The sequence below is a fragment of the Lissotriton helveticus genome, chromosome 6 (assembly GCF_964261635.1).
Source record: "Lissotriton helveticus chromosome 6, aLisHel1.1, whole genome shotgun sequence".
In the NCBI taxonomy this organism is placed as follows: Eukaryota; Metazoa; Chordata; class Amphibia; order Caudata; family Salamandridae; genus Lissotriton; species Lissotriton helveticus.
Window position 1 is genome coordinate 996,104,730 of NC_136067.1, and position 21,828 is coordinate 996,126,557.

A 21,828-nucleotide genomic window follows, 5' to 3' on the forward strand; every position below is an offset into this window, starting at 1 on the left:
GTCTGTGAATTTTTAGTAATTGTTTTAGCTGTATTAACAGCTCTCCAGTAGACATCCCTTCGATGTCTGGGTGTGGTGTGTATCCGGCTAAGACCGGCCACGTTGCTCCTGGTCTACCTAAAGGACCGAGCCTGGTGATGTGATTGTTATGTTTTAGGGCGCCATCAAATAAGAGCAAATGCTCTTGGAATTTGAGTGGTACTTCCACCTCCTCGAAAGGAGTGTACTCATTAGGAGGTTCATCTATTTTGTAATAGTGGAAGTACTTTGTTACAGCATTTGCTGCTGGAAAATGTATCCATGAATAATATACCTCTGTCTGCCGATATTCGTGTGCCTCAATTACGAATATGACTGTGCCACCTCTAGGTGTCAGTCCATTTTCTATACGTTTTAGAGTTATAGATCTCCTTTTGATGACCGGAATGAGTATTATATCCGCGTCTGCTGCTTGCATGGTAGCATCAGCATCTGCGAGTTCAGTTGCTAATCTAACTGCCTCTCTTTCATCATCACTCTCTGCCATTTTACCGACAGGAAGCTTATTTTGTTTGTTTGCAGATCAGGTTTCTTATGGAAACAAAGATTAGATGCACAATATTTTGGAACAGTGTATCCTTCAACGTTGACTATACCAAGAACCATACATAGGAGTTCCCTCCTGCGAGGTTTTGGAGGATATTACCTTTCACCCACTCCAGACGTCTTTGGAGTATTTGGGACAAGGGGTCTGAGTGAGAAAGCACGACTGAGTTACTCTAAATGTCTTACGTTAGTTTTATCGCCCTTTCCAAACGCGTTGGGCGCCATGTAGTGTAGTTCCTATCTTCCCAATAGGCTCTGCGCATTGGAATAATACCTACAGCAGTAAAGGCCTAGGCCAGACGTTAACTAGGTCTACTACTGTCGATACTAGACTTAAGTTTTGGGTTTGCCAGCGTAGCTCAGAGTTCGCTAGAAACTTTCTCGAATGTTCAAGGAGGAATTAACTTCCCTGATTAGACAAGAAGGGATTTAGTTTCTGACAACCATAGAACATGACAACTTTGCTCTCCCCTAATCAAGAGTCAATCTCGAGAGTCGTGTGAACAAAAGGCAAATTATTTTACTCAGTCAGTACGTGCATTCTTAGTCTCATCAGAATGTAGAGAAAAGGAAGAGACGGGCGTGTTCAATAAAAAGGTGTTATTTATTGATCAGTCTCTTTTCTCGTACAAGAGAAATGGATCGATATTATTGCAATACTTATAGCTAAGTAAAGTGCATACATAAAAAGCAATAGTATAAAGTAATACTGTAAAAACATTGATATGGTTTCTAAGCCATATGATGTTTTAAATGAATAAAATATATTTACATACACATATACATTTGACTAAACGTACTCAACTGGTGTTTCTAAATACGCCTACCCCGTGTACCTGACCTAAGTCTAATGCGTGGGCGGGAATAGAAAGTTACAGTTTAAGTTAAGTTTGTTTTTGCCAAGTGAATAACTAAAGAATTCTCTGTGAGGGGTTATTCAGTTCTGTACCTGGAAGTTAGGATGAATGAGGAATGGTATCTCTCTCTCTGGTCTCGATATTCCAGGCTGCCTGCGAGGGCTACCCAGAAACGCCGGTGCTGGATTCTCGGCAGGAGAAAGCAGCGCGTCTCTCAGCGCGTCAGGAAGGCGGGGCTGCTGCCAGCGGGGTCTGCTCTGCTCTCGGCTTCGGCAAGTATGGCTGCTCCGTCTCGTCACCACGCGTGTGTTTGCATATGGCAAGATCGGTAATATTTATACCTTTAAGGTGCCGAGATTGACGTAAGGATGGACATAGATACGTCAATAAAGATGTCATACGATTTGCTCGTTAGCACATTCTTTACTAAAGTTCTCGGTGAAATCAAAACAATGGCCGCAGGGTTTTGCCCAGGTTGTCATAGGTTTGATTTGTTATGAGAACTCCGTATGCCTTATCAGGGGCTGGAGGAATATCGCTTGTCTAATTAGATCGCAAGCGTTATGACCTAATCAGATAACACGTTCCTGTGCCGTAGTGTGACTGCGTCAGATAACGGTATCTGCATCATGGGGGTTTTCTGCCTCATGGGCTGACTGCTAGTTAACTTGTTGGTTTGTTGAACTAGAATAGGGTCAGGAATAGGGGGATCGATTCAGAACCGATAGGAATACATGACAGCTTCTGTTCAATGAGGTGTTAATGGATGTGTTAATGGGCACCTGGTCTAGACCAGCCACAGGGGTTCCTGTGGATAAGAAGGTGGCCAGGCGTCATCGCCCGGCACCTGATGACCCTGCCTTTTCAACGACCCACCCAACTCCAGAGAGGCTGGTGATCCAGGCCACCACTTCCAAAGCGCTTTTCCTATGGCCGCCAGATAAGGAATCAAAGAAGCTGGAGCAGTTTGGCAAGAAATTGTTTTCCTCTGCCAGCTTGGGGCTGCAGTCAGTGAACGCTGCATGCCTCTTGGGCCGCTACTCTCATGCTGTGTGAGACACAGTGGTGCAGAGGCTGCCTCAGTGTCCGGAGGAGGTTGGGGCAGTACTTTCCCAAGCTGTTCCTGAGGGGAAAGAGGCATCAAAGTTCGCCATCCAGTGTGGGCTGGACACCGCGGACTCACTGGGTAGGGTGATCTCTTCGACAGTGGTCCTCCATCGCCACACCTGGTTGCAGTCCACGGGGTTTTCAGGGGATGTTCAGAGTTCTCTCATGGACCTGCCCATTGATGGTACTCGCCTGTTTGGTGATAAGGCAAACAGTGCACTGGAGCGTTTTAAGGACTCTCGGGCTACGGCCAAGTCCTTGGGTCTCTCCACCAAGCGCCCGGCCAGGTCTGCTTTTCGTTCCTTTCGTGGCCTCCGAAGGGGTGCCCCAACACGTTCGTTTAACCAGAAGCCTGCACAGAACCAACCTCCACTCAGGAGTGGTGGCTTCTGCGGCGGGACAGGGGGCCAGCATGCAGGTCAGTCCACCTCCGCTCCCGGAGCATCCGCCTCAAAGCCTTCCTAGTCTGAGCTTTGGGGTGCCCCCCACGCCGGTGGGCGGCAGGATTCAACATCACCTCCCCCACTGGCGTTCTGTCACCTCGGACAGGTGGGTGCTGCAAATCGTCCGAAGGGGCTACTCCCTCCCCCTCGAGTCTGCCTCCCCAGCCATGCCACCTCAGTTTCACCGCATCTCGGGGAATCACTTTGCGCTTCTCCAACAGCAAGTCACGGCCATCTTGGCCAAGGGGGCCATCGAGCACATTCCTGGGCAATAAGAAGGACGTGGTTGTTATTCCCACTATTTTCTGGTCCCCAAGAAGGAGAAAGGGGGCATGTGCCCCATCTTGGACCTCAGGAACGTCAATCGCTTCCTCCAGGAGGAGAAGTTCAAGATGTTGACTCTTGCTCAGGTCTTGGCTGCCCTCAACCCTGGTGACTGGATGGTAGTGTTGGACTTGCAGGACGCATATTTTCATATCCCCGTCCTGCCGCCCCACCGGCGTCACCTGCGGTTCACTGTAGGCCAAGAGCATTTTCAGTTTGCTATGCTCCCCTTCGGCCTTACCAGTGCCCCTTGGGTGTTCACGAAAGTGATGGCGGTGGTCGCAGCTCATCTGCGCAGATTAGGGGTTCCAGTCTTCCCCTAACTCGACAACTGGTTGTTGAAGGTGGGCTCGCCCCAGGCAGTCGTCTCCCACCTCCAGACTACAGCCGACCTCCTGCATTTGCTGGGGTTCTCCATCAACATGCCGAAATCACACCCGAGTCCCTCTCAGAAGCTCCCCTTCATCAGAGCGGTTCTGGATTCAACGCAGTTTCTGGTTTATCCTCCCAAGCAGCGAGTCTGGGATATTCAGGCTATGATTCCAATCTTTCAGCCTCTATCCCGGGTTTCAGTCAGGATGACCCTCCGGCTCCTGGGCCTCATGGCCTCCTGCATCCTGCTAGTGCAACATGCCAGATGGCATATGCGGGCTCTGCAGTGGGACCTGAAGTTACAGTAGGCACAGCATCAGGGTAACCTGTCCTATCATGTCCAGATCTCGGAATCTCTGAAATGCAAGCAGATTCTGCGCAGCAGTTTACCTTCAGTCTGTCAGGTTGCCTCTCTCCTGGGGTCGATGGCATCCTGCATTTTTCTTGTCCCCAACGCCACGCTGAGGATGCGTCCTTTGTAGCAGGATCTGGAGGACAAGTGGGATCAACGAACGGCTCGGTGAGACGACCGGATACATCTGTCGAAAGCAGCTATGGCATCGGGTCCATGGTGGATGCGATAGGAAAATCTTTTAGGTAGGTGTTCCATTCCATCAGATGCCTCCCTCTCAAACATTAATCGCTCTTGCCGTGTCTGCTTTGCTGTAAAAAGGAAACCTGCGTCATTAAAAATAAGAGTAAACAAACCGTCTTGAAGTGCAGGTCACAGATGGAACTCCATTCCTGCTCCCCCGTCACAACAATAACATTCTGACAAAACACACTCTCCAACTCCGGAGGCTGATAGGTTACGACACATTCAACATGTCCCTGTAAATACAATGGTCAGTTTATCTTAAAGTACAGTGGCTATTTTGATTAGTGCTTTCTCGCTCCTGCCATGTCTGCTTTGCTCCTAAAAAAGGAAACGTGTGTAGCGGGGTCAGAAGGAACACGAAGAACACTACGTCGGTGTAAAGACGGTTTTATTTTTAGATAGTCACGTCTTTTGCGGGTAGCCAGTTTTACCCCTTTACTTGTGGGTTTTTCAGGTAAAAGAAAACAACAAAACAAGAATGGCACGAGGAGTCCTCATCTTCCGGGCTGTAGCGGTCCTGTCCTACACGTCTGGTCAAGGCAGGGAGTGCACTCCGAATACCCCAAAAGAAATGGAAACAAATCCACCGGTCAGTACCACATCCCGGTTATTTTATCACACAAGGGAAGGGTGTGAGGAAGCACTCTGGTGCACCGGTGTCCAGGCAATGAGGGCGCAAGAGTGTGAGGAGTGGTGGTGAAGGGGGGGGGGTTTATTTACAGAATATACAATAGGAGGCGGTGAGCAGTAACGATCTCGACCCTCCGGCTTCTCCCACCTCCCGACCCAGCCTGAGAATCTTGCCCGTACCTGGGTCAGCCACGCTCCTCAGCCACGCTCCTCCGGGGGCGTGGCTCGGCGATACGTAATCCCGTTGGCCTCCTGGCTTCTGCTCCCCGTCTCTTCGCGGGTCCTCTTCCTCCGGGGGCTGGATGGCTGCTCCGGTCATCTCAGGCTCTACTCCGCTTCACTGCTCCACCGTCCTTCTTCTTCCGCACTCTCCAGACTTCCTCTGGTGTCCACGCACACTATGTTACGCTTTCTGGGGCTCCTTATTGGAAGACAGCTCATGACGTTACTGGAGGGGGTGGCGTCTTCCCAGTTAAAGAGACCGTCCTCGTAAGCAGACAGCTCCGTACTTGATGCCGGCCAAGTATCATCCTGGCGAGAAGAAAACAAAGGGGTTGAAAGTTCCCGGGCTTCCCACCAGTCACCCCATTGGCCTGTTGATTCCCTGCTGCCCTCGTGACAATGTGTGATTAAAAATAAAAGAGTAAACAAACCGTCTTAGACTGCAGGTCACAGACAGAACTCCATTCCAACTAACCCCCCCACCCGACAACGATAAAATGCTGAGAAAACACACTCTCCAAATACGAAGTCAGTATTACTTTCTGTTCATTACAGCCTTGTCAGCACTGTGGTCATTTGAAGAGCTCAAGCAAATGTTAAAGAGTCCTTATTTATTTTTTCCTTTGTTGAAATGTCATTGATATTAGATTTTACAAAAGTAGCGAAAATAGGGCAAGTCATTTAAAAGACAGGAAATATTGCAGCAAGAGAAGATCTCCATGCTTCTTGTGAAGCCACTGGACGTTTTTTTCCCCAATTTATTTACTGTAGGTACAATGGCGGCACTCACGGATGTTTAACCCCTTCCATGCTCATGACAAGGTCAGCTCGTCATGCAGTGCACTGCTCCTGTGCTTATGACGAGCTGACCTTGTCATGAACAATGGGATCATGTAAATTTCAGCACCCAGAGGGAATTGCCTTAGCACCAATGTGGTTAAAGCTAAATGTGGTGCCACCATTGTAAACAAGAAAGTCACCTGGATGAACCAATGTCAATGTAGCATATCCCAACTAATGCACACAGCAATTCTACATAAAATAAAATAAATAAAAGCGGGCGCTGTGCTAAATATAATGCGGGGTGCCTGAAGATATATAAATAAATAAGTATGCACCGCCATACAAGTTATGCGATCAGCTAAATAAATATAAGCCGGCGCCGGAACACATAAAACAAAACAGAGCAATGAACACTAGTAGGGAATAAATTAAGCAAGTAGTCCCCAAAAAACACAATAATGCTTACAAGTGTACGGAAACCGTAGTTGGCCGGTGCTCCTCACATAAAACCGGAAGGGATGTATCGGAGGGCTAACCAATAGGGAGCCATGAAAGATAAGTGACCCAGCAGTGAACCAATTGCAAGCATCAGGTGGAATTACACTCGGTATTGTGATAATGGAGGGTCTCGCAGACGGCGCATGCGAGCTGATGCTTGACCTAACAAGTAGTCCTCCTTATTAATAAACAGAAAAGGAGCAACATTTTGATGATTCTGTCATTGGATGCTGAGAAAGCGTTTAACTGTGAAGCCTAGTTTTTCCTCAAAGCAATCTTACAAGAGAGATGCTTTAGCCACATTTCTTGAAAATGGTTTAGTAGGATATGTGTTTCGGACTACTTGAAAACATATAAATGGCAGAGATCCCACTAAGGTCCATTTAAACCCAGTACTGGTTCAGTGAAGTATGGTATGTCCTTGATTTGCAAAAGATCATGCTTCCCTCGATAGCGCTGGGAAGTCCTTCTCTTCAATCGCCTGAGGACTCTAGAGGCACTACAAATTGTGAATGTGAAGGATCACACAACTTTAAGGGACATACAGGGGCCCAGTAATTAGATCAATGTACTTGTAATAGCAACAGAATGCGTGAAAAAAGATGACGGTTTGTTTGTCCAGTTGTGGTTCTCTTAAAATTCAATAAACGTTTTTTTTCAACCTTAAATTCCTAAACCTTACATAGAAAAGCATCTAGGGCTTGATGTCTGAATATGTGCAAAAATGATCAAGCCTTCAATCATATGACCAAAATATCAGTGCATAATCTTATCAAAGGAGTAACCCCACAATATAGCATTTAGCAGAAGATCACCATAAGCAAATACACAGGAAGGAAAATAAGAAATACGAGGTTCCTTTTAGGGGGCTTCTCACTTTTACAACACTCTGTCTGCTGTCACCTGTGTCAGGAACCATAGTGTCATCAAAAAAGGTTGTGGCCCAACAAAATAAATCAAGCAGCACAGTTCACCACTATGCATGTCATTTCATTCTGCTGAATTAGTACATTGTCGTCTTAGCTTCTTCCTAAAAGGATCTCACGGATTTTGCATGCGTACAGAAATAACATTTCCCCTCCATCACATGTAGTTTAGGCGTATTCCAAAAAGAGGAGGCAATACAAAGGGTCTGCAGCTCCTGGGGCACGGTCTGGAGTTCCTTTCGTCAAGCTTATGCAGAAGAGCAAAAACCACCCGTACACGATGCATCCTGGTCAGAAGTTAAGGTTTTTCATTATGAAATTCAAAAACACCAAACATGATCCGTTTACCTGCTCTCATTCGGAAATGACAGCTTATCAAATTTAATAAGGTAACTCTAATGTTAGTCTATGGGAGAGGTAGGTCTTGCAGTAGTGAAAAACGAATGAAAGAGTTTTTCACTACCAGAACATATAAAACCTAAAATTACATGTCCCTGTTTTAAATGCACTGCACCATGCCTTCTGGGCTGTTCGGGCTCCTAGGGGTGACATATATGCATTAAAAAGAAAAGTTTGGGCATGCTAAAGGTTTCTTTTGCCAGGTCACATTGGCAGTCCAAAACTGCTCACACATGCTGCAATGGCAGGCCTGAGGCATGTTCAAAGTGCTGCTCAAGTGGGTGGCACAACCAGTGCTTCAGGCCCACTAGTAACATTTAATTTACAGGCCCTAGGTACATGTAATACCACTTTACTAGAGAGGTACAAGCAAAATAAATATGCCAATTGGGTGTAAGCTAAAGAAGAGAGCACAAGCACTTTAGCACTGGTTAGCAGTGGTAATGTGTGCGGACACCTAAAAGTCAACAAAACTGGGCTCAGAAAACAGGAGAGTGAAGGCAAAATGTTTAGGGATGACGCTGTAGAAAGGGCCAAGTCCAGCAGAAACTGGTGAATGAAAGGGATTCAACTCTCTTTGTAAGTTCATTCTGCAGGTGGCTGCATAGGGGGCATATATCTACCAGCCTCTAACACACTGCCTCTACTTATGACATTCTCCTTGCGTGTTTATCTAGTGACCAGTGGATGAAGTGCTGTAGCTCCCTTATACCAAAAACTTCTGCTGGGGTTCCACTCTGCCATTACTGTGCTGAATTTCTCTGCAGTGGTTTCCCACGAGTGTGTATAGCATAGGCAATAGCGATGAATTTACTGTTCCCCTTTTCAAAGAGGCACAGTTATTTTCCCATCAACTTAGATTGTGGTTTTCCACAACTCCTGATGCTTTGTGCAAGAAATATTCGTAGTTCAGGATCTTTTGTTGAATTTTAGCCAAGATAACTTTGAGGGGTCTGCCACCTACATGGCAAGGATTGCTACTTCTGCTTGTATATATCACGTAACTGTTTAGTTTAAGAATATTTTGTGTGTCAGATCTGTTGTGAAAGATGAACATATTAAAGTTGTATGCATCTGAAGTCAACTGTTTCTATTCTTTTTTTTTTTTTGGGTTTGTGACTCAAGGGACAACCTAAGTCAGTGGGAGAAAGTGGCCCGAGGAGAAGACACGGCAGTGTGGATTCCTTCCAATTCTTTGGCGACTGAGACATCGGATTCACTACCAGTGAAGATAGATGATTGAGGAACACTTCATCCTAGGACATTTTTAATGGATTGTTTTTTTTAACAAGAATAAGAGGCCTCAACTGCTGATATGAAGGTGAAATGCCAAGGAAATTCCACCGTCCTGGCTTAATTTCAGTAGAAGGGACTGCCTCTTTGGTTTGAGAGGACTTTGGAAATGATGGTCAGGTCTTCTACTGAACAAGTGAACCTTATGGAAACCTGAAAGTAAATTAACTGGCCTACATCTTGGGTCACACTGCTAGAGGCCTTAAAGTGGACATAAATACGTCTCAGCGGGTACTAGAAGTGGTATCTTTCCTGTAAGGCTTCAAGCTTAAATGGTACTTTTAATATAATAAGGTGGGCTGTATTCCACTGCCTTCACTTCGAATTTCTGATTTTAAATAGGAAATTTGACTCACTACTATTGCAAGTGCTTGTAGTCGTCAGCTTGAACTGGGTTGAAACTATGATGGTAGGGTATAATACTTGAATTCATTTCTTTACTACTTCTTATCATAGATGGTGGACATTCAACATGGGGTATATGCTGGGCAGTGCATCACAATCCTCTGCACAGTATAGGTTAGCCTGTACTTAAACGCCAGAACAGCCTTCATTCAGATGATCGTGAAAAAATGAGGACATCTAGATTTGCACTGGACTTTCTGGTTTGCAATTGGCTGAAGGAGAGACTTGGACATCATCGTCAGGATGGATGGATGGATCTCACGTCCCATTCTACAGAATTTTTCAACAGAATGGGGATTCTGCCTCACCAAGGAGGGTGACCTAACTGTGCTGTCCTGCATGGACATAGGCTGTGGGTTTAAAAATGTACACTCCGATTTGTTACCCTAATCCCTGCTTTGTGTGAAATTTGAGCACTGGTCTTGCAGATTGTTACATGTTTAGTCTCTTGGGGAACATATACTGCAATATCTCCTCTTAATTCACCTTGTGCATCAGCTAAGGGTCTAGTGGCTAAGCAATGGTATGCAGATATAGAGATAGTGACAGTGAGGCTGGGGCTCTGACTATGAACAATATACTGGCATGCACACATTGACTTAAGACAAGTTTGTTCTCTTTGAGTGTGCAAAATGTTTATATGGGTTCAGGTGAAAGGGAAAACAAACTATGATTGTTAACGATTTAGTGAGATGGTAAATGATACTTACTATTATGGTCTTTTCTTGACAGAGTGACAAATCCTGAGTGATAATACCTTTAAGCCGTGAACGACAGGGCACATTGTAGGGATTTCTTAGAATAATACCTCCGGAAGAGAACGAGTGTTAAAACTGAAGGAGATGTTGGTTTTATGTATGCATGTGTTGGACTGATGACTTATACTGGCCCTCTCTGTATGTGATGCCTTCAATTTGAGTGAGTCTTATCTAAGGAAAATGTAAATACCTCAAATCACCCTTTTTCAGAGATCCCGTAAATTTCAAGGGTCTAAGTTTATTGCCTTGATGACTTGAGCCTCAAAATCAGAACAAAAACTTAACCATCCTGAATATATTAGCAAAAAGGTTCCCATACTTACAAATATAATTTTCTATGATACTTTTTACAATGTATTATTGAATGTGTTAAATGAACATTCTAAAACCAAGGATTTGGTAGCAATTTCCCCTAGAGATTGCTGCATCTCCACTAACTTCATGTTTGAACTTCTAGAGTCAGACTTCTATATATTTCTACAGTAAATCCTCAGTCGTGCAAGGTAATGGCAATGAAGATTAGCAGCAACTATATATAAATTATATGAGAAGTGTGTACTTAAGAGAGGTCACTGACCATCACAGAGATATTTTGATCAAAGCAAAAGTTAAACAGGTCACCGGTGAAAAGTGCAAAATACTAATGTACTATACATTCACAGTAGCCATGCAGGAACATAGCAAGGAAGGTGTGAAGATAGGCAACCAGAAGCACTTGTGTTTTGATTCTGGGTCTGCGATAGTGGTGAAGGCTGTGACTAGGAATTGAAACACCTGATTGAAAGAAGATATGAAAAGGTGGGCACTTGTACGCAAACTATAGCAAAGCTGCTGCTTTGTGCAGGACATTAAAAGGTACAAAAAGAACAAATGATAAAGGGAGTATGCCTCTCTGCAAAATGAAATTCTACAGGGAGTCCAAACGTTTCAGGACCGGGCAATCTTTGCATGTAAAGAAAGAAAATAACAGTGGGGGCAGAGCCTATGGTAGGTTTGGTTGTGGGATCTAAAGACTTTTTTCAAATTTCTGCTCTGTATGTCCCGATTAACCAAAATGCTGTACAGCAGAACACAACATAATTGTGTAGATACATTCATAACATACTGAGTCACGTGGCCTCTTTAATGTGGCTCTCATCTTTTAAAATGTGCTCTACAAAACCAGTTACTGCCTTACTGAAGGACTGTGATTAACTTCAAATAAGCTCTTCAAGATAATGAGGAAAAGCTCCCAAAGCAGTAATGATCATGTGAATCTCGATATACTAGCTACCTAACGAATTCTGCCTCTGTTTCAAGGTCATTGGCAACATCAAGCTCGTCTTGTTGGCACCAGTTGTACAGTCTTTATTTTGCCTGCCAGTGGCAATGAACACTGTATGTGTCAACTTTAGGCATCCCTTATGTTGCATTACGTGTTGTTGCAATTATCTGCTATGCTTTTGGGCAGGATTGGACTTCGAGGGGATGTTCTTCCTGCTTCCATTGGTGGGTTTTATCTCTTGTTGTCCATGTTCACTGAAGTACCATTTCTCAGTACTGAGCCTTTTGAGAAGATTGTCCAGACAGCGCCCTGGTCAGTTTCAAGAACTGCTTGCCTACCAATTCTTTCATATGACTTGTAAACTCGGTTTGGGCAGAGTGTTCTTGATGTGTATCCCTGCTTGTTTTATAGCTGCACCCTCACAAAACTGCAATTTCATAGAATTTCTCACCAGATTCTGAAGCTTTGTGAAGAGAACTGCCTCGTTGAGATACACTTAATGTATCTCATGGAGTCATTACTTCTATTAATTACAATCTACACTGGACTTTTTCACCCCAGTGTTTTCCTGGGTGCAGAAGTATGACACTGAAGTGTGATTGGTATGAACTACGCACATGTAGGGCCGTTTTGGGCTGGTGCAGAACCAGAACATCCACGTGCCGATGCAACAAACGTTTTCAACATTTTACAATTGACCAAAAGTTTCCCCTCTTTCAGTTAATTATCAGCTGGGCAACTACAGAAGCCTTAACTGATTTGAAAGCTCAGAATTTTAGCCAAAGTTAGGCATGTGTAAAATTGGAAAGTTATCGATGTAAGGCTAATTTCTACTAAAACTAATACATATAACATGGTAGAAACAAACTGGGCACTCACTAGATGCGAAGATGGGTGCAAAGTCTTGGAAACTCAGTACAGTAATCCTTTATGGTGGCAGTATTTTATTTTGATATAGAGATTAAATATTGCTTAATTTACAGATTGTGCTGCTTATGTGGCACTCGTAGGGCAAATTTCATTTATGTCGAGGTGTACGACGTTCTCAGATTATTAATAAAATGTATCTTCCTTAAAGAGACAAACTGCTGACAGTAACTGAAAAATACAAATAATAAAATGTTGTTAGTGAGCATTGTACATGTAGATAGTAGTTTTGAGTGTACTTTTACAGTTTAGTGCTCTCCTCCTAGAAATGTTTCCTTGACAAATCATTTTCCCACCCTCGACATTTGCTTGAGGCACCCACATTGCTGCCAGTCTGTTTCATTGGCTTGTAGGGAGACGCTATATAGTGCCGCATGCGTATTTCATGCTATGTTTTTGAGATGCTTTAGACATTTGTTCCAAAGTGGGAAATGGGTTCATAAACGAGGATAAAGCATGACCCTGTTCGTGACATATACTGTTCATTCTCTCTAAATGAACTCCATGAATACTTTCATGGCAGGACCAGCTTTTCTTAGCATTTGCCTCGTCATGGCCTTAAACTCTCAAAGAACTATTTATTTTTGTTGTAGTTGGAACTAAGCAGATAATGTTGATCAAGTCAGAGAATATGTTGTATCCTTGGAATTCTAGGTATCCCGACACTGGTGTACAGATTCTTATTTGGCATAAAACACTGCTGAATTCTCAGTGCTTCATCACACACACACACACACACACTCGCCCTCTCTCTCTCAAGTCTGCAAAGCTTTCTTACCTAAATAGAGTTCTCTAAACATACCTACATCACTATCTGTGGTGAATTTAAAAGTGATTGGACTTGTTTCTAACCTTTGCATCATGTGTTTCCCTACGGATGCACACATTGGTGTACGTAATTCCTACTGGTTTTGCCTTAAGACTGAGTATTAAAAAGCGATCCATGAAACCCTTCCCTGTTTTACTGCTTTTTAGAAGTTTTGGTTTTTGAAGCAATGAAGGGGTTCAACATTTTATTCAAATTTTCACTGGCAATGTGACTGCACGAATAAAAGATCAGTGACTTAGTCACTGATAAATGCGGGCACCATTCTGAAAAGGTCCAGTCTTCGGATGTTAAAGGTTCATGATCTGTGATTTGAGTTGAACCTACATTTTCCCCTGTTCAGGGTTCCTGATGGCATGCTCTCCAGGAATATTAAGCCATACCTTCAGCTGATTTGAATTTCACCAGTACAATTTACATGTGCTGCCTATTAGTTTTAGGTAATGCATATTGTTGCACTAGAATGATAAGGGGTAAATAAGAGGCCCTTAATCCTTGGCCATTAAAGTGCTACTGAGGGATCAAACAATCAATGGGTGATATATAATAAAATATCACTAACAGGAGGGCATAGTACAAAAGGGTATGTCAAGCATTGGCACACAGGATGAACACGCATACATACCAGAACCCTTTCAATTATATATTTAACTGTGGTCCAATTACGTGTTTTGGGTATAGTGTAAGTTCTATAGTTTCCGCAGGAAATACCTAATGCGTGCCTCGAGTTCCTCCATCATAAGAATAGCATTGACAAAGAATATAAGCCAATGGATTCTACTCGTTATATTAGAGGATATTTATTTAATCCAAACTCTTAATCAGACCATTAATACATTTAAATCCAGTTAGTTGTCGATCTTGTTGCTTCTCTGTAAACCCATGTGTAATGCACAGTTGTCATCTGCAGCGTTCCGCAGTTGTGTACTCTGCCTGTAGTTGCATCAGTCACAAACTTAATTGGTGGCATGCTACATTCTCCACTACCATCTCTGACACCTTATGTGGCCTTCTCCCTTTTGAAAATCAGTTTTGGAAAAGGGATTCTGCATTTACCTTTGGTATTTGTACATAAACAAGCTATACATTTATTTAGGGAAATCTAAAACTCTGCATCATGTGACCATTGAACACGTGTGGTTCTGTTTTGCCTGCTTTCTTGATGAAAAGCCTCTTGCATGGTCCATGTGTCTACGGAACCTTAAGGGAGATATGACCTGCTACTTTCAGGAGATATTTAAAGAAAACGGTGTTGTTACTTTACAGGAACTAAGTTAGTCACCTATGCCAAGAAGAAAATCCTCTAATACATTGCAAGTGCAATCCAAATTGAATAATGATTGCACATTTGTGCTTATGGCTGTCTTGTATACATTGTTGTTCGATTTTCTTGCTGATGCGACCATAGTATATTCATTTACATGGGAGTATTACAATTTACTCTGGAGCGTGTGAGAATCCACTGGCTGATTCTCGGTGGCGTGACTCTCTGACACACATCACCTATGACTTCAACGTTTATTTTAATTTTTTTTAACCTACCAGGCACTGCCCTTTGTAGAGTAAAAACTGTGACACCCATTACACTGAGACCTGGGGATGTGTGCCGAGGTTAAGCTTGAGAGCAGAATGAAAGCAGACTTTTAAATCAAATATGGATTCTCTGGAAAGGTATCACCTTTCATTCTGAACATAGTCTTTATTCATAGGAATGGTTTCAGTGAGAGGGGACTAACCCCAGCAGTCAAACCCTGCTCTGACTATGACATTAAGATGTATAAATCTGATTAGACCATAAGACATACCAAGTTGGGGTTTCTTTCCCATGAAGCCGCCATATGGGTTTACAACATTTGAGAATGCCTGCTGGTGGCAGGTGTTATTTTTTCTCTTTTTGGCCAGTAGTCCTCACCATAGAAAAGAGGTTGAGACGTTCCACTCCACCAACCGGCAGTGCTTTAGTCAGGCAGATACTGTCAGGCACTTAGAGCCAGCACTTTGTTGATATTCTGCCTGAGAGTACTAGGACATCTGGATGTCAGTAAGTCTCGGTTAGACCTCTGTATCTTTTTAATGGAGACCTCTCTATAGATCCAGAATACTGTGAGGCGGTGACTAAAGGATGTTTACATGATAAAAATAAATAAAATAAGTTATTCTGTCCTGCTACACAGCACTACCTTAAATTCTATGAAACACAAGCCCTTTTGTTGTAGATAGTAAGTTCTTTACCTGCTATCTGACTCCACCATAATTAATGGTGTGTTCTTTCATGGATCTTTTTTTTTTTTTAGGGAAATTTTAATCACTGGTTTAGTGTTGTCAAAAAGACCTGTCTTCTATAGACGTGTACTCATGTTTCTCTTGTTGGGCTGAGATACTTACTAAAACTGCATGATTGATGTGATATTTGGCTATTGCTAAAAGTCACTCGTTTTAGAAACTGCTAAAATTGTTTACTTTTTCCAATACCTGGGGCCTTCTCGGAAAGTAACGGTCAAGTTTGAAATGTGTGCCTATTTGTTGCTCCACGAGGTTGCAATGAGGAGTCGTGACAGGTTTGTTCCATGTTTGATAGTAGCCCATGTAAGCGAAATTCACAGATATGCAGCATGCTTTCTGCAGTTGGGTTTAAGGTTCAAAGTGTCCACTGAACAAAGGATGCATCACTTTTTTTTCTTGCAAGAAAACGGTCGTATTACCGCTTGCCGACCTTAAGCTGTGCTTGATGCATAATACGGGTGTATGCTCAAACAAATGTAAGTTAGAGAGAAATTTGTAAAGTAGTATAGTTGAACTTTATCCAAAGTCTCACATGGGTTGCGCCCCAAAAAAGGAAAGAGCTGTATGTTGTCCTTGTCCGTGTGTGTACATATGTCTGTCTGCGTCCACAAAAAGATGGATGTATTCAGCAGTAGAGTGTTTGTACAAATAATGCAAGTGCAATAATTTAAAATGTCTTAAAATGTTGCCTTTATAAATAGTGTATATTGTGTGTAATTATTTTCCTGGATTTATTTGCAGCCTTTGTATTTAAAATAAGATCCTCGTTTGTACAATAGAACAATCGCCTAGTATGGTATACTGTAGCACGCTGTAAATAACTTCTCGATCTGCCTTGAAATATTCTTGCTGTATATGGCAGGACCAATAGGAATCTTGTTTGCCACTGCTTGCACATATATTATTATACATATAAAATATATTTTATGTAACATAAATATACATATATATATATATAAATATATATTTAGAAAATGTATGATTTTAATGGATAAAGACTTTGATGTTAATATTCCTGAGGATTGTTTTTTTAGATTTTCAACGTTTGTCCTTCTGGTGAGGAAAGGAGGAAGAGAAATACAAAGCTACTTGTGAATATAATGTACATTTAATTTAAGGGAAGCTTAGAATACGAATTAGAAACCTCCAAAAATGTACTCTATTTCTTATGTTTGTATGTGTTCACCTACTTGGAAACACATTTAATGATTAGTTCTCTTTTGTATTTTTTTAAGGACAAACTTTGCTTTGATAGCTTTTGTAGAAAAAAAGAAAATGTTCAATGGTGTGATATGTTTTGCAGACTATGATGCAGTCCGAATTAAAACACTTGCTTACAGAAAAGCACCCTTATATCCAGCCTCGAGTAAATTTTTAATGTGTGTCATATGCAGTCCTTGGCGGCATTATGATATGTTTTTACATCATACTCTCGGAAATCTTGCCCTGAAAGATAATGAATACATTTAGACCATGTGGTAGGCATAAACAGAATTGTCTGAATTTCAGTCTCCCTTGAAGTGATCGTGATTTTTAACTGCACTTATTGATGAAAAGGGTATTTTCCAGGATGTATTACTGTTTTATTAACATTTCTATATAGCATTTTTTTTTTAAACATTGTAAATCTTTTCAGCATCACTCTATTTCGGTTCCACATTACAAATTGTATAAAGTACATTGAGTAGAGTTGCATAGTGTGGGGCACGACACGAATATGGTACAGATTCAGTAGTAGTAAGTTCCTTGGGGACCAGCACCAAGTTCAAGTTTACTTACATACAGTAACACAACACATGTATCAAGCAATCTCATCCTACAGCTTACAGAATCCTCGCACCCTGATGCTGGGTTTTCTGCTTGATGCTCTTTATCCTGTAATGTGTCAGGTGGAAGTTGTTTCGTAAGTATGACAATTTGTCCATAGCCACTTCCTGCGCTTCCAAAGCAGTTTTTCTGACACAAAAGTGTAGACCTACTCATGCCAATTTGATTACGTACGTTTTCTTGTTTGATATTTTTGGTGCATGTGGGTATTACCAGCACAAGGTTTTACTTGTTTGGCTAGCTCCAGTGCAAGTTCTGTGAATCTTCTAGTGTATTTCAACCCCCACCCATGTGAAAATGCTCCTAGAGAATGACTTATAGCCATGTTAATCTATTTTTATCACTGCATTTCAGTATGGGGTTAGCGCAGGACATTGCCACACCATATGATGGAAGTCCAGTTTGGAGAGTGTAATATCTTGATTTGGTTTTACTTGTGCTTTTCTATTCTTTTTGAAGACTGTTCTTCTCTATTCTGTTTCAGAACTTTGTGATTAGAAGCCTAGAGGCTTTTATGTGAATCTGTGTGTCAGTTATTCCAGTAAGCTGTGTGGATAGGACGTCTCAAACGTGCTTGAATAAGGGATTTTCAGGGACAGTTGTACCAAATATGCTATGCAATCCGATGGGGATGAGATCAGTGCAATGAAGATGATAACATTGTAGTACTTTAAACCTGCTATTTCGAGAAAAACTGGCCACATATGCCACTATTCTGTCCCATTCATCATCTTCGATTTCCTCCCCTTTATCTTCCATCCATCTGACACATTGTCGAGTAAGAAGTTTGAATATGTATCATATCAAGTGATTAAACTGGTGTGAAGTTATTTTTCACCCAGTGCTGAAGGTCCGGAGGCTGACCAGCATCTAATCCTGCTCTTCTCCTGTAGTGTCTGTGGAGTTGCCTGCTGGGCCGCTAGCAGCTTCAGGGACTGATCCCTCAAGCCTTCAGTTCCGTGGCCTGGAAATTGGAGCATGACTTGGAGTTGTGGTCACACTCCAAATACCACAAACAAATTAGGTTTAGGTCTGTTACCGACATGGTGTGGTGACTGGCGCCAAAGGGTTTTATACCCGTCTTTCTCAATGATATCCTCAGTACACCAGGCGAAAACCTCACAATAGAATGGCAAACTGTCGTAAAAATCCTGTCAAAACTAACGAGAAGTAGCTCTTTTTTCAGATCAGCGCTGGCTGACATGGAAAGAAAAGATCAGACCACGCACAAAGGTGGCACCTATATAGGTGATGTGGAAGCCGGTGTGGACGAAGCCACACGCGCGCAGGGGAACTGCTCACAAAATATCTTCTGGATCCAGTCTGTCACCTGGGAAATTCAACGGTAAGGAATCTTCATCTAGATATTGTATCTACCAGATAAGGCAGCATTATCAAAGGTAAGTAACTTGTTCCTTTTAACCACCGCTGCCAGGTGATCAAAATTATTCTCTTCCAGGGGATCCTCACCAATAGTCAATAAGCACATGAATATTCCCGCCCATGCGCGGGGACCCCGGAAACACATAAAACATATGCGTGGAAACATATATGTAGCAATATATATTTTTTTATATATATATATATATATATATCCTACATAACCCCCTGGCGGTCGCCAGTAGGTAGTTATAGTTAGGACCTAATTTCCATAGGAAATCCTCAGCATTCTATTTGGAATAACGTTGGCGCCGGTCGACGAATTTTCGCGAAATTCTCCAAGAAAATGGCCTGCTCCGCACCTGTCCTTCCCTGAAAGTTTCGGGGTCATTTGTCAAGCGGGGGCCGAGAAAAAAGGGGGTCCCAAAACGTTTTTTTTTCCCCTTGCAATTTTCCATAGGGGCCTTTAAGTGAGGCTACAGCCCGAACTGCTGAACGGAATTACACCAAATTTAGCATAAAGGTAGAGTTCGGTTTGCAGATTACGCTTTTTGTTAAATGGTGTAAATACCTTCAGTAGTTTCTTAGAAAATGAAAAGTAAAATCATAGATATATCTATAGACGAAGTACCGCACGCGTACCTTCCCGAGAACGAGCTTTATGCTAATTGGCTGTCAACACTCCAAACCAGGAAGCGTTGGCAGCCATCAGCAGCAAAAGAAACGTGAAAAACTCGCAAAGGGTTTTTTTTTTTAAATCGTGGGATACGCGTACCCTGTGAAAAAAAAAAAACCCGGTCTGCTTTTTTTTCTAATTAGCCCCCGGGGGACCAAATCCCGGGGGCTTAATAATAACAAGCATTTGCAATGCAATAGGTCTCGCATTAGGAAAGTTTGAGCCATTGGTATTGCGAATTACATTTTTTTTATTTATGTGTTGGTTGTGAACATAGCTATAGTAATAGCTAAAGTAATAGCTTTGTCATTTACAATGCCAATAGTTTTAACTTTCACAAATGTGACACCTATAGCATTTGCAATGCAATATGTGTTGTATTTTCACGAAAATCCAAGAACAGAAGTGAAATATTAACATTTTTTTGTGACATTTATAAGACAGACGTTATTGTTGTTCGAGTACTTTACGCTGGTGTTTGGATTCCTGTAAATCCCCAGTGTAGCAGGGTGCTTAAGAATTTTGTGATCACAGTGGTACTGTATTCCGGGCTACCTTTGATACTTGCACAAGTGCCACCTTGCCCATGTAACGCTTGTTCCTGAGCCTGAGTGTCTAGCACTTATTGCAGGACTATACCTCTAATCATACTCTGTTTTCTCTTATAACTGCACACTTGTCACTTTCATTTCCTCTGGTGCACTTTTGACTACCTCATGTATTTTGTTTGCTCACAATTGTCACTATTACCTTATGTAAGTAACGTATGTTTTTGCAACCTGTTCTTTTGTAATGTTTCTCATTATGTTTCATTTCTGTTCCTGTTGTGAAGCCTCCGACGCCTTCGGGTAAAGTCCGCGCTTTATAAAAATGCATAAATACATGAATAAATAAATACCGCCTTCGGGTCAAGTCCGCGCTATATAAAAATGCATAAATATATGAATAAATAAATATCGCCTTCGGGTAAAGTCCGCGCTATATAAAAATGCATAAATACATAAATAAATAAATACCGCCTTCGGGTAAAGTCTGCGCTATATAAAAATGCATAATTAAATAAATAAATAAATACCGCAAAATATCCTCGTTACTCTGCCGGCCTGCGACCAGGAAGTCAGGCAGGCCGGCGCGACAACAGGAAGTAGGAGGGCGGGAGCCTACCCCGCCTCCCACGGAAGAGCCGCGATTGGAGCCGTGCACCGGAGCAGGCAGGAGCCTACCCTGCGCCCCGGTGCCTAACGAGGGAAGAAGAGTCCTGCTGCCGGGCCCTGCAGCTGAGGAGAGCCGGTGAGTGCGTTGCTGAGCTGCGGGCGGGGGGGGGGGGGGGGGGGGGAAGCATGTACGCGCGCGTGTGGGGGGGCGTCCTGTGTATGTGTATGTGTATGTGTGTGTGTGTGTATGTGTGTGCGTGTGTGTGTGTCTTGGAGTGCGTGTGTGTGACTGTGGGGGAGGGGGTGTGTGTGTGAGCGAGTGTCTGTCTGCGATGTGTACGGCGCGGGGCGATGACGCGACGTGCGCGTTCGCGCACACGAATCCAGGAGAGAAAATGCTCGTGCACCCTCTGGTCCGTCATTCCTCCCACAGTGATCGCTACTGGTCTCCAGCTGGATGCATCCTTACGGATGCTTTTCCAGCGAGACCCAAAAAGATAGGATGAAAATGAGAGGGCGCTGTGGGAATGTTTCTCTCCTGACCGCCTTTCAACATGCACTGATTTCATTTTAAGAGCCAGAGTGTCTGGCGCGTACAAGAGCGTATTTATTGCACAGGTAGCAAGGGCATGAGGTCCACAAAGGCCAAAAGGGCTGCATGCCATGTTACACGCTGTGCCTCTTAAACAAACACACAAACTGGTAACATAAACTACAAGTCCCAGAATGCAACGTGCTGTTCACTAAAAAGTCATGACTGGATGAAATCGTTACACATGACAAGCAGCCACTGGAGCAGCTGTGCATATCAAAAATACATTAAGTCCCCAACTCCAAACTTGATCAGAGAATTCCCTAAACCTCAACTATGGTGACAATGTTGGCAATGGAGGCAATGGAATGTGTGTATGCCACCAGAAAAGAATGAGGCATTTTAACTGCAAGTAATAAAAAAAACGACAGCAGGGATACCTTGTTCCACGCAAGTCTTCATTTAACACGTGAATGCATTTTGGGAGTTGTAGTGACTAACCACCCCTATAAGTACAAATTGGGCTATATCATTTAGATTACAGTGGTCTCTACAACGTATAACTGGGCTTGAACCTGGTGCTCCCGGTGACAATGTCGCCTGGCAATCTAATCTCTTATTAAAACAATAACAGCTGACACCTTCCAGCGGAAGTCGGTATTGCTAGCAGTTTTCAGATGTCAGCAATGAACTGCAGACATTATTTGAATCTGGTTTAGTGAATTTTCCGCCATGGCAACTTCGAGTCTAGGTTGAGAA

General features: G+C 42.9%; 1 protein-coding gene across 7 annotated transcripts in view; it reads left to right on the top strand.

Moving 5' to 3' along the window:
* Positions 1-21,828, top strand: part of PDE10A (phosphodiesterase 10A) — a 1,305,213-nt gene that overhangs the window by 1,219,746 nt on the left and 63,639 nt on the right. The window contains exon 22 of one of the 7 annotated variants that reach the window (XM_078648626.1): positions 8,870-16,853. The exons of the other annotated variants lie outside the window; for them this stretch is intronic. Within the exon in view, the coding sequence (XP_078504752.1) occupies positions 8,870-8,987 (118 nt within the window). The 3' untranslated portion in view covers positions 8,988-16,853. Of the gene's footprint in view, positions 1-8,869; positions 16,854-21,828 lie in introns of those variants that run through there. 7 annotated transcript variants of the gene reach the window in all.